The 12,943-nt window shown below is 39.1% G+C and overlaps 2 protein-coding genes across 5 annotated transcripts in view; one reads left to right on the top strand and one right to left on the bottom strand.

Annotated features, from left to right (window-relative positions):
- Positions 1-1,090, bottom strand: part of TOX4 (TOX high mobility group box family member 4) — a 17,445-nt gene extending 16,355 nt beyond the window's left edge. The window contains exons 1-2 of the mRNA XM_037834498.1: positions 1,013-1,090; positions 731-799 (exon numbers count right to left, since the gene is read on the bottom strand). Of these exons, the coding sequence (XP_037690426.1) occupies positions 731-799; positions 1,013-1,018 (75 nt within the window). The 5' untranslated portion in view covers positions 1,019-1,090. The remainder of the gene's footprint in view (positions 1-730; positions 800-1,012) is intronic.
- On the top strand, positions 364-12,943 carry RAB2B (RAB2B, member RAS oncogene family). 4 transcript variants are annotated; one of them, XM_037834503.1, is made up of 8 exons: positions 364-1,509; positions 1,732-1,803; positions 4,135-4,202; positions 7,550-7,588; positions 7,808-7,900; positions 9,840-9,951; positions 10,551-10,619; positions 11,301-12,943. In XM_037834503.1, the coding sequence occupies exons 1-8, from the start codon at positions 1,471-1,473 to the stop codon at positions 11,406-11,408; spliced, it is 600 nt and encodes a 199-aa protein (XP_037690431.1). In that variant the 5' UTR covers positions 364-1,470; the 3' UTR covers positions 11,409-12,943. The 4 variants fall into 4 exon arrangements, with proteins under 4 accessions (XP_037690431.1, XP_037690429.1, XP_037690430.1 ...); XM_037834501.1 differs by having other exon boundaries at positions 742-1,509; positions 7,506-7,588; XM_037834502.1 differs by having other exon boundaries at positions 746-1,509; positions 1,761-1,803; positions 7,506-7,588.

Raw genomic sequence — 12,943 nt, 5'->3', positions numbered from 1 at the left:
ATATCTATGTTATGACAATATTTAAACCAAAACTTTCCCACAAATACTAAAGGACCTCATCATAACCATTACTTCTGTTTCACAACATCAAAAGCAACTATTACTACAGCCATCTGATAGCTGGGGAAACTGTGACATAAAAAGGTGAAGTAATCTGCCCAAACTGAGTCACTGGCAAGCAAAAACACATGTTCTACTTAACTCCCTTCATGTTCTCTGGCACCTCCTTCCTTTCCTCCTGTCACCGGCAAAACATGCTGACACCATGTACGTAAACGTAACTACTTTTTTTGTTGTGGTTACTGAATAGGAAGTTTAAATGAAACAAAGACCCCTTCAACAGAGTTCGTTTCAAGGATGAACACGAGTGCACATTTAACGCCTGTTTAGGTAAGTTCATCCCCTCATCCCAATTTCCTTAGCGAAAAAAAAAAAAATTTCCTTCTGTTATCCCCCAAGATAGTTGTCCCTCTTTCTTCCCTAGGAAAGGAGACAATTCCACTGTCTTCCAATCCAGAATCAATCTCCTCCTTAAACAGGTTATCTCTTCCCAACGTCCTGCTTTTCTGATGACAGCAGCTTCCCAGACCCTGCCTAGATAGTCCTCATAGAAGCAGCTGCCACTTTTCTCTAGACACCAATCGCGGACCCTAGTTCCCAGTCTCTGGTCCCCGGCATCCGCACTCTCCCCGCCCCCACCCTACCCCCACCACCAGCAGCTCTTGCTCACCTCGGCCCCGGACAGGAAGGGGTGCGAAGGCCCTGTGATCGTCAGGTAATTGTCATTTCCTCCGGGAAACTAAAAACCAAAAGAAAGCCGCAGGGATAAGTTAGGGGGAGCAGAGAGTTAGCTTGGGGCGACGGATTCTGACCCCGACCTTCTGACAACACTCCCCAAACCGGGCCGTCTCTTTCCTCCCCGGCCAGCCACCTCGCCGCCCGGCTTCCCGCCTCTGCTTGAACCCCGTCGGCTGCGCTCTCTCGCCAGCCTTCTAAGTGTTCAGGGTCCTACCTCCATCTTTACACAATCGCTATCAGCGTCTCAGTCCCCTCATCGCTCCCACCGCCCCCACCAGACTCGGAACTTCCGTCACTTCCGTAATGACGAAAGTCGTTCTCCACCGATTGGAAGGAGCTCCACAGGGCCGCAGCGAGTCAGGCCCGGCAAGTCCAGGTGATAGGAAAGGCTAACGCTCGCCCCCTGGAGTTTGGTGGAATAATGGCATGTGGAAGTGCTAAAGGCGTCCCTGGGGGCGGTACCAGGGTATTACCACCGCCCCAAACCGAGAGAGGATTTCTGGGGAGAGCAATAGAGATGTGATCTAGGCTAGAGGGACCGGAGGCGGCGGGAAGCGGGGGGCGGGGACGCAAAATAAGGAGATCGGTAGATTGAGCAGCCAGAGAGGCCGGAGGTAAGTGGCTGTAGATATCGGGCGGACCCGGAATCCAGAGGAATTGGGACCATGACTTATGCTTATCTCTTCAAGTACATCATCATCGGGGACACAGGTAACCCGCGAGTGGACAGCCTTCGAGGCTGGGGCGTGGTTCCTAAATTCCCAAATCGGGTCGCGGAGGCGGGGCTCATTTAACAGGCTGGGGGACTTCGAGAAGAGCTGGCGGGGCGGAGCGGGCGGGCTCCAGGCTCCCCTTCCCCAGCTCTGAACACGCAGACGAAGGACTGTGTTCCGGGGCGGCGTGATTCCGGGAACGCGCATCGTCCTCTTTCAGGTGTGGGCAAATCATGTCTCCTCCTGCAGTTTACCGACAAGCGGTTCCAGCCTGTTCACGACCTCACAATCGGTAAGTGCATGTACCTGTCCGAGAACAGCTCAGGTGAAAAGTTAGCAGCCTTCAATGCTCGAAGTAAAAATACTTCTTCCTAATTTAAGCTACTCCAAAGGTATGTTAAATGAAGAATTAAATCACGCTCTGATAAATGAGGAGCAGTGTAATGGGGACTAAATAATTGAAAGGTAACTACAGATGAGCGTGAGATATGGGATTGGTTGCCTCAGGATTTTTTTTTTCCAAATGCAATTTGTATGCTTATGGAAAATCCCACAAAAACCTAACTGCTTATTCAAAAACTCATCCTGCTTCGTGGTACATTAGTACTGACCTCACGTATGTTTCTCAATACATGGATTTGTGTGTTGGAAAGGAAGAAGCATATTCAAGAGACATCCCAGCCTTAGCATAAAAAGGTAGATGAAAATAATAACTTTCCTTTTAAAGAAAATAAACTGGTGATCTTGGAAAGTATAAACATCCTACACACATTTGTTGCAAGGCATGGCCCCTTCCCATAATCTCCATAACCCCATCCTAGATTAAAAACAAACGAAAAACTTAGCCTTCTTGCCATAAAAATGCAATTTCTACATAAAACTCCTAGCTCCCCATTTTCACCACATGGCAACTTCTAAATCCTGCCAGTATAGAAATCTGTTCCCGAAGGATTTATTCAGAGACAAATAACTGATGGGGTTAGAAGAGGGTTTAGCAGATAGCATCAAGTTCCATCCCCCCTTTATTTTTTTTAATGAATTTTGAGTGAACACAACATGTCATATGTGCTAAGGATACATGCTAAGCAAGGAAACATGCCTCCCCTTCAGTAGCTTACAGCCTTGCAAGGATGGAGGTAGGAATCAGGGCAGATACTGATAAGTAAATTCCCATTGCAAAAGGGGAGGCCAAGGCATCCATCTCTATCAGCAAATGCTGAAACTTGAAGAATGAGCAGGAGTTTGCCAGGCAGAGGGGCTATGGAAACAAAAGAAAAGTGATTAGGATGAGAGGGATGTGCAGAAATTCAGGGATGGCAGAGATCAGGCTGCTTGTGGAAAACTGAAAGTAATTTAATATGGCTGGAGCGTGGAGTTTAAAATGGAGAGTGGTGAGAAATACAGCTAGAGAAAAATTAGCTCCCAAGTTTTCAAACTCCTGAAGCAATGGAGAACAAGTGACAAGTTTTAAAGTGCAGGAGTAAAATAATCAATCAGGTTTTCCCCAGAGTCCAATAGAAGCTGTGTTTCTTGCTGAGTTCAGTCCTCTCTACCAAGACAAACAAGGCAGTTGGATAGAAAATATGTACCAAATGTAAGGGTCTCTGAGTTCATACTGGAGGATATTGCCTTAAGGAAGTCTTATTTTTTATTATGTACCCATTGAAATTACATTCCTACTGTCCAGGAAAAAAAAAAAAGTTTTAGTAATGTCTTTTAGTAGCCAAACTTGATTCTCAGTGGAACAATCTGAAATAGTAAGACTTGACTCTTACATTTTCTTATTAACTGCAGCACCTTAGAGTCAAGATATTCCTGATATATTCCACATTCCTACATGGGGCCACTCAATAGGTGCATAGCATTTTTAGCATATGTTGAATTAGCATTCTTTCTTACTTGGAAATCAGAATTCCTCATACTTTGTTCAAATCACTGTATGAAAACAGAAAATAGGACAAATTGTCCGCTTTATGACCCAAGTATTTTTAATGTATGTGACCTTCAGTATTTAATTTTTGGCCCAACTTTACCTTAGGAGAAGATGAATGCCAGATAAACCAAGACTTATTCAGACTACCATATGAGGGAGACTGTTTTCCATTAAACTCCAGGAATTATTGGAGAGGTGAAGTGTATCCTTCTTGAGAACCTATTTCTTAGATAGGTTCTTTTCTCAAACAAAAACTTCTAGAATTGGAAAAATGAAATATTGTTTCATATAGAAGACTAGAGAGTGACTCTCAGAAAATAGGAAATATTTCAGGTTTTTTAGATGCTTTTTGAAAAAGTTACACAATTATATGTTACCTAATCAAATTTGTGTTAACATTGCTAGAAATGTATTCCCCTTTTTTATTTGACGATTTTATTCCGATGTCTGCTTTTTGGTTGCATTCCCAAAGTCATTATCACCTAGAAAACAATTTTTTTTTCTTAAATTCCAGAAAGGAAATGAAGAAACTTTAATGGATGCAATTAATTGGAACAAGTAGCAGCAGTAACGGGCTGAGTGACACTTAGAGGATGGGTCATTAGCACATTGAGGAAAAGCAGGAACATCTCACTCAACATGCCTTTTGTTCATGAAAATCACATTCTTTCTCTTGATTTTTACTAACAGGTGTGGAATTTGGTGCCCGTATGGTCAACATTGATGGAAAACAAATCAAACTGCAAATCTGGGATACGGTGAGAGAGGCCAAAATAATTTTGTCTCTGACCAAGATCCAAATATAGCAGTAAAGGCTGGTACAGCAGGAGATGGCTATCAGGGTGGGATTAATTGTGGAAATAAGAATAGGGGGAGACTGAAATGAAAAAGATAGAGAAGCCTTTCGTTTCCATCTGTTACAGTTACAAATTCTGAATGCCATGTCTTTTTGCTTTTGTTTTAAATTACCGAAGTAATATGAGTTTTTTTTTTAGTAAAAATAAAACCAGTAGAAGAACAGAATAAAAAGTGAATGTCCCCTTTAAACACACAAAACCCTTCTCCCTCCCAAACTTGGTTGCTATTCCAACCACTATTAATGATTTAGTGTGTCCGCTTTCAGACTTTTTCTCTGCATTCGGATACATAAATATAAACATATACATATGTATTGCACTAGTTTTGTTTTTATTTGTTTTTACATGTATTAACCCTTTTCCTAAACCCAAATAGGTATTCCAAGTCTCCTTTTAATATTTTGTATTTCCCACAAAGAGAGGTTTGACCCACTAAAGAGCTACAGGACAAATCCTGAGGAGGTGACAAAGAGCCTGTGGGTATCAAGACTGGTATAAGCTAGATTCTGCGTCTAACTTAAAACTCTACTGTTTCCAAAAATGGGTGTTTTGATGCTAGGGGAAAAAAAGTAGGTGCCAATTAGTGGTGTGCTCATGGTCATTAGAGTGTGTAAGTGTTAGCTTGCTGGTTTTTCTCTTTTTTCTTTAAGTGAGACGTGGTTGTGTCATGAAGTAAGAAAGAGATGTGGTTGTATCATGAAGTAAGAAAGCTGAGAGGACTGCTGTATTGACAGGCTCCTCTAGAACCATAAGGCTCGATAGTTACTTGTGATCCAACTGGCCTAGTTCTTTTTGGTTATTTCTTTTTTTACCACTTCCCATATAAATAGATGTGTCCAAACTTCTTTTCCTTTTTAATAATTGTTTGTTTTGAGATTAATCTTTGTTGAATCATAAAAAAGATATAAAGTGTGGTACACTTTGGTTTTAAAATTTATTTAGAAACTTTTAAGAGATCCATACCTATAATGTGGTATTGGTTTTGTCTGCCACTTTCTGAGTAAGCCCCATGATTTCTCCCCTGCTGTTAGCCATGTTCTCTTGCCTATTCCTTATCCACTTTGGCTTCCCACTTTTTTGACCCATTCCTTCACTTAATCTCAAAGCTACTCTATGTGAAAATGTTTACGGATTATCATGGTGGGTATTTTTAAAGATATCAAGTTATCCAAAGTTTCTTTTTGTTGTCACTGTTCTGGTGATTGATAAGGATTTAGACAGCCATATTAATTCTTCTCTCTCTTCATTCTATCCATATAGTTGCTCAGATAACCATCCTAATGAAGATATGATTAAATGTTCCCAAATTAACCTGTATTTTACTTTGGAATACATTTTGATTCTTCGGAAATAAATACAGTTGACTTTCTAGGAATTCATACTTCAAACTATGTATCTTGAAACTATAATATGATGCTTCTACTTGGGAAAAATTAGAAAGCTGTTTATTCTTTTTATCAAACCTCCATTTTAGTTCTTTGCTGCTTCAAATTTTTTACTGGGGATGGACAAGAATACTTCAGATAGGTGCAGACTAGCCCAAATTTAACCACTCTTTCTAGTTTATTGGCTCACAAACTGGTTAATAAACTGGACTGAGCTGAAGAAATAGTGATTTGATTTTAAAAGGCATTTTTTTGGTGACCCACTGGAGGTATTTTCAGCTGCTAAAGTTGAATGCTGCCATGTGATTCAACCATCATGTTGGCAACCCTCAAACTTTGCCCTTTAGTTTCTGGTAGACCACAGAGAGCTTGCAAAGACAGCAGAAGAAGATAAAAGCCAGCAGGAGATAAAAGCAAAGTGGGACTCAAAAAATGTGAGACATAAAACTATTAGGGAATAAATATAAAATCTTAAGTGAGCTCCTGGAGGGAAAAAGTATTTTTTTTAAAACTTAAAAGTATTATTAGTATTACCAACAAAACGGTTTAGAATTATTTTTATTTTTGGGTTCTGATGTTCTAACGGGTATGCAATCTACTAAAACATTTGCACGATTCTTGTAGAAAGAGATTCTACAATCTCTTTGTTGTTAGAAAAATAACTTGGAGGTAGTGTACTGGAGCGAACTTTCCACCTTCAAACCCCTATTTATATTGTATGAGTTAATGGTTAAGAGAACAAACTTTTGTGCTAGAAAGTCTTGCACCATAAATTTAAATTATGGCTTCAGCATTTGTAGGCTTTATGATTTTTGGCCAGTTAGTGAACTTGCCGCTTTTAAGTCTCATTTTCCCTATCTGTAAAAGGGAATGATAATAATAATATCTGCCTTAGGGCTGTTAAGGGAATTAAACAATATAGTATATATAATTGTCTCTAATAGTTTCTGGCACATCACATATACCAAAAAATAGTTAATATTGTAGCATTATTATTGTCACTATTATTGTTATTATACTATGAAATAATCATTTATCTTCCCCATGTTCACATCTTAGTTTTCCCATCTGTAAAATATGAACTCCAGTCTTCCTTCCTAACTTTATGTAGCGACAGGAGGATTAACAGTTTCACGAATGTGAAAACTTTCCAAATAGGTTAGATTCGATATGCAGGGAATTCATAGTATTATTTAAAAGGCACTTTTCCTTCCTCTAAAAAAAGAACTATTCCATCAAGAAAGCAGAAGTACTCAGTATATGGAGGCATTAATAAATTGCTCAGTTAAAAATAAAACTTAGTATCTTGGCCCCTGTTGTAGAAATGAGATTAGAATTGGATTTTTAAAGAAAACGCTATCCTGGACCCTGGACTTCTCTCCCTATTTTTTTATTCCTTTTTGTCATGACAGGATCTCAGCAGGGGACATCTAGATAGTCCTGCCATTATCCCAGGAACAAGGAAGTTCAGCTAGCATATGCCCAGTTTAAACGCTTTGTATCTGACTAATTTTCTACATTGATCCATTGGAATGAAACTTCTATTAGACAGGGCACTAGCCTTCTAAGGTAATTTTCTTTTTTACAGATAAAGGAACAGAAACAGAATGGTTATTGTGATATGTTCAATATCATGTTTGGGATTGAAAAGTATATATACCCTGAATTTCTAGTTCTAGTTGTAGTTGTTCTGTCCTAAGGGATACTGGGAAGTCCTATGTATTAGTTAAGTCCTTTGTGTTAGTTCAGATGATCAAGTCACTTCTCTGGGAATAACCTGATTTTTTGGGGATTTTTTGTTGCTTTGTTGGCGGGAAAGGCTGGGCAAGAATCCTTCCGTTCTATCACCCGTTCCTACTACAGGGGAGCAGCTGGAGCACTGCTGGTGTACGACATTACAAGGTGAGTCAGATCTGGTGAAAGGGAGGGGAGACTCTTCTGTATGTTCTCTTAGTTTCTTTCTTTTTTTATCTACCAATTCTGTTGAGAATGCCAACTAGGAATGGCCTCTCTAGTATTTTTCTTTACACACATAGCTTTCCCCCTTTTCCTGTACATATGGCATCACTTTGGACTTTTGAAATGGGCTTCTGACCCACTTTCTAAACTTTTCTGCTGTAGGCGTGAAACCTTCAATCATCTCACCTCATGGTTGGAGGATGCCCGGCAACACTCCAGCTCCAATATGGTTATCATGTTGATTGGGAATAAGAGGTAAAATTTTATTTGTAATGAATCAGAGTTACCAAGAGTCATTCTAGGTAATCTCTGGACATTGAATCTCTTGGTCCCCAAACCTTCTAAATTTATGCTGTCCTTAGTCTCTCAGTAACTTTTTTCATGGCACTCAGGCCAAAAGAAATACCTAACAGTTTTGTTATTAAATAGTTAGATCTAATTAACATAAAGTTGATTAGAAAAAAATAATGTTTTTGTTTCATTTTTAACTGACTACAATTACTTACTAATGATCTCTGTATGCCTATGGAATCAAGATTGGACAAGACTACTCTCATTTCCTGTTCCACATTGATTTTTGCACAGTACTTGCTTTTTTATCACAGCAACTGCTTAAAACTCAACTTTGCAAATATATACTATATTGAAAGGAATGTATCATGATCTGATTTTGATACTAACTTTTTTAAGCTTGTGATTTATGTGATTAAGTACTGATGTTAAGTATTGCTGTTTCCCTTCAAAATATAAAGTATCCCATGGCCCCCTTGTGACTTTGTTGCGGCATCCAGGGTGCACTGTTTGAGAACTGTAACTACAGACTCATTTATTGGTTCAAACTTTTAATGAAAGCCTATTATATGCCAGACCCTGAGTGTGTACAAGGTGAAAAAAAAAAGGGGTGGGGGGGATGTCCTGGCTGTCATAGAGCTTACAGTCTAGTGGGGACATAGATATTAAACATAAATTACTTGTATCTAAATACAGATTGTGAAATATACAGTGAGGAGAGAAAAAAGGTACTAGAGAGTAACAAGTACCTACTTTTCATTAGGAGTAATAATTAAGCTGGCCTCTGAAGGATGGGCAGGAGTTTGCTAGGTGAATTAAAGGGGCATCAGATAGGGGGAACAAACTGGAAAGCTTTGAGCTGGAAAGAAGCTTGGCAAGTTTATGGTTGGACTGAATAAAAGGGAAATGGTGCAAGATGAGGTTGGAAAAGTAAACAGGGGCCAGATCTTGTACCAACTGTGCCTTAGTAGGAGTTTGAATTTTATTCTAAACACAGTAGGAGGTCATTGAAGAGTTTCAAGTAGAAGAGTGGCTTCATCAGATTTTAAAAGATCACTCTAGAGAGGAGCAAGATTTGAAGTGGGATTCCAGTTGCAGTAGTCCAGGGAAGAGGGAATGGTAGCTGGGACCAAGTGTTGATCATGGAGGCAAGGGGAAAAGGATGATTTTAACGTACATTTTGGAAGTAGAGGACTTTGGGATGGATTGGGTATTGCAAATGAGGATGGAAAAGGTGTTAATAACACTTTGGTCTTTGGCTTGTGACATTTACTGAGATATGGAAGACTGGGACAGAAGCAGGTTTGGAGGAAAAGATCAAGTTCTGTTTTGATCTTTTATTAAGCTTGAGATGCCTTTTACACATCAGTGTGGAAATAAATAGTAGACAAATGGACAAACAAATCTGGAACTTAAGAGGAGGGTCTGAGCCAGGGACACAAATTTGGGAATGTTGGCATTTAGATGTATAGTTCCTCCATGGTCTTCACACAGCTGATGTATACATAGTAAATATAAATTTTGTAGATTTGTTGTTCTTTAACAGACTTATTCCTTGAATTTTTTCATGGTTGAAAAACTGGAAACATTCCAAATGAAAATTTCCAATTTGAAAAATGAAAACCAAACAGTCCATCCCTACCTTTTTCTTGGTAATAGTAGTAAGGTATTATCTTTAACTTTGCAGCAGCTGTCCTGAATCTAAAGAATATTTTCCAAAAAGCTACAAAAATCATTAAGCCTATTCAAGAGAGTATCTTGCTTGCTTCTGCTTCTGTCATGTAGGATCCACATTCCTTACTGGTAACTGGCGATTAAAACTGCTATAAGATTCTTTTAGAACAAGAGTTTCCTCAATCATTTGAATCTTTTTTTAGTATTTTCCCCAATTAATCTCTTGCAGTGACCTAGAGTCCCGCAGGGATGTAAAAAGAGAAGAAGGAGAGGCCTTTGCTCAGGAGCATGGACTTATATTCATGGAGACTTCAGCCAAAACAGCCTCCAACGTTGAAGAGGTGTTGTTGGGAAAGAAGTGGGGGGAGCTCTTCAGACATTACACCATTAGCGTTGTCCTTTTATTCAGAATTCTCTTCCGCTATAAGACAGGGTTAAGGAGAGGTTGTTGTATGATCATAGTGACCAAATATCTCCCTTTTAGGGAACAATTGTTCCCTTTTTTGTACCCTGATTCCTAAGGTTTTACTTTTGCTTCTGATAACATAAATTGGTAAGTGTAGATTAGACACCACTGTTAGTTGTAAATCAGTTTAGTTGGGGAGTCTAATAGTTTCTACTGTAATCATTGCTAGGTCTGGTGGTGATTGCATTTTCTTCAGTAATTAATGGGGAAAAGAATATGTTTATTTTATTTGCAAAGGATGCTAACGTAGAAACCCTAGGAAAATCTTGGGTCAGCACCAAAATACTACTTAAAAAAAAAAAATACTGTTAGTGGTTTTACAGGGATATTTGAAGGACCTAGTATATTTTTACTCCCTTCTCCTAATGGTTCCTAATTCACCTTAGAGATCCAAATAGGAGTAGTATTTGTAGTCCCTTTCCCTCTTTTTTTATATAAACTTGATCCTGAAAGTATGATTTATGTTTTCCTCAGGCCTTCATTAACACAGCCAAAGAAATATATAGGAAGATCCAGCAGGGTTTATTTGATGTTCACAATGAGGTAAGAAAGGGTGGGGGGACTGGCATTTAACTTTGCTTTGTCCTGAACAGGACTGGAAGCTCCTTGAGATGTAAGCATTCCCCATCTAACAGCTTACTATTTGAAGCTATGGCAATTCAAACTTTTTTTTTTTTAACATAGGTTTTTACATAGGTTTCTCAAGTCTGAGACCCACAATGCTTAAAGAGATTGTCAGTTGGTGATCTGAAAGGCTTGTATAATATGGGAGATTTTCTTCTTGGCCTCAGTATCTTACTATTGCAGAGCATGGTGAAGAGTCAATTCTTAATTGCTCAGCAGAACATTTTTATAAAGCAAATTCTGGGGCAAAACAAAAAGTACCACATCCTACTATGCTACTTCTACTTTATTGCCTCCTCCTATTTTTAACTAGTCACATCCTAATTCTGCATATAGCTATGAAACTTAAGTATAACAGTTTACTTTAAAAATGGGCACAAAACTACTTCTAGCCAACAATAATACTTACATCAAAGCTGGTCATCTTATCCTTGCTATCACAGATTGTTATTCTGTAATAGTCTGGCTAGGGTACATGGTTACCTGCCAAGATCTTTCTGTTTTTAGAAAATGTAATTAATTATTTCTCCTTTTATCCCTCACCTCTCTCCCATTCACTTTAGTACTGAGGTGGGAGCTATCACCTCTTTTCTCTTACAGGCAAATGGCATCAAGATTGGGCCCCAGCAGCCGATTTCAACATCAGTGGGACCCTGCACCTCCCAGCAGAACTCTCGTGACCTAGGGTACAACTCTGGCTGTTGCTAAATGTCTGGCCTGAACTCTTTTTTTTCTTCCTGGAACAGGTTCAGATCAACAGGCTTAAAGGAAGAGGTCTTATTTGCTTTGGCTGAAAGCAAACTCTTTCCATGGTGTGATGATTTGCCTTTCCACTTAAAGACCAGGGAAGAATTTGGGCCCTTACTAACCTGTCCTTCTTCAGGGATGGGAACATTCCCTACAGATCAGGGCTCTTCTCATCTTACTATTTTAATTTCTAAAATGTTAGAATTATAAAGTTGTCACTATCGTTCAAAATTTTAAAAATTATTTTATAAGCATACACAATCTGCTTCCCACCAAGAATTAGTAAGAAGGGTCAAGGACATTCTGCTTGAGCCCTTGAGATTGCTGGGATCTAGCTGGCCTTGTGTGACAGATCCTCTATCTAGGAATTTCACTGAGTCTAACTTCCTTGCCTTTGGGGGTCCACTTGCCACTTCCTGAGAATTCTCGTAGAAGGCGATTCCTTTTATTTGAATTCCTCAAGGATTCTGGGTACTTCTCTACCATCCCACTGCTAGTTTTTTTCTCTCAGAGTAACTCCAAAACTTTTGAGAACAGTAGAGTTGGCCCTGGACCTCTGGTCATTTATAATCATTACCAAAAGGAAACTCTTTCCCTGCTCATTTTGTTTTTAGGGAGCTAACATTGCAGTGTCTTTCATCAAATAGACCTCTTACTTCTTACTAGACCTATTTAGACTTTATACTCTAACCAAGCTAATCTACTTATTGGACATGACATATTTATTCCCACTTCCATTCCTTTGCATGTGCCCTACTCAACACTAACATTATACTTGAAGTACAAACTTTTCCTTCAGGAAGTCTTCTATGGCTGACTAAAGAGTTCTAAGCAATTATTGCCATAGTACCCCTTAGCTTTCATATATTATTTATATTTATTTGTATTTATATTACCTTATAAATATGTTTTGTAGTTGTTTTGTGGAGGACCTGTCCCCCCATACAGGTTGTAAGCTCCTTGAGAGTAGGAACTGTCATTCCTTTATTTTTGTAAATGCAACCACCCCCCCTTCTTCACAGTGCCTAGTGCTCATTATGTGATCACTGAATTTGACTGACTTAAAGACTTAGAACAGGTTCGTTTTAGACTTCAGAGGAAACAGAAGGCCTGAGAGTCATCTCTTTGGTAACTCTATCTCAATTTCTTCTATGTGCTTACCCTAGGTTCCACATTGCTCTTCTCCCTGTCCTCTCCCACCCTTCCCTGGCTCTTTGCCTCTATTCCATACAGCATACAGTGAGGCTGCCTGCTTCAAAGCAGTCAAATAAGTGGGTACTTCAGTCATTTTCCTTTTCAAGAGCATATAACATTATCTTAGCCAGATTTGCCTTTGCCTTACTCATCATGTGTCCTTCTGGGTCAATTGCTATATCTTATTGCCTTGGTTTCCCATTCTCTTCCATAGAACTGAGGTCTCATGAATTTTTTCTAATTTTTTGTTGTAGATGAATTGTTTCATTATTAAATATATGCATGTATCCAAGCTGCTCATA

Source organism: Choloepus didactylus, chromosome 4, assembly GCF_015220235.1.
Source record: "Choloepus didactylus isolate mChoDid1 chromosome 4, mChoDid1.pri, whole genome shotgun sequence".
Classification (NCBI taxonomy): Eukaryota; Metazoa; Chordata; class Mammalia; order Pilosa; family Megalonychidae; genus Choloepus; species Choloepus didactylus.
This window is presented reverse-complemented; position numbering and strand designations above follow the sequence as displayed.

What these genes read in the sequence shown, in the direction of transcription:
- RAB2B (XM_037834501.1), top strand. Translation starts at nt 1,464, where the DNA reads ATGACTTATGCTTATCTCTTCAAGTACATCATCATCGGGGACACAG. An exon ending in CATCATCATCGGGGACACAG is followed by an intron (nt 1,510 to 1,731) that starts GTAACCCGCGAG and finishes GTCCTCTTTCAG; the next exon opens with GTGTGGGCAAATCATGTCTC. An exon ending in CTGGTGTACGACATTACAAG is followed by an intron (nt 7,589 to 7,807) that starts GTGAGTCAGATC and finishes TTTCTGCTGTAG; the next exon opens with GCGTGAAACCTTCAATCATC.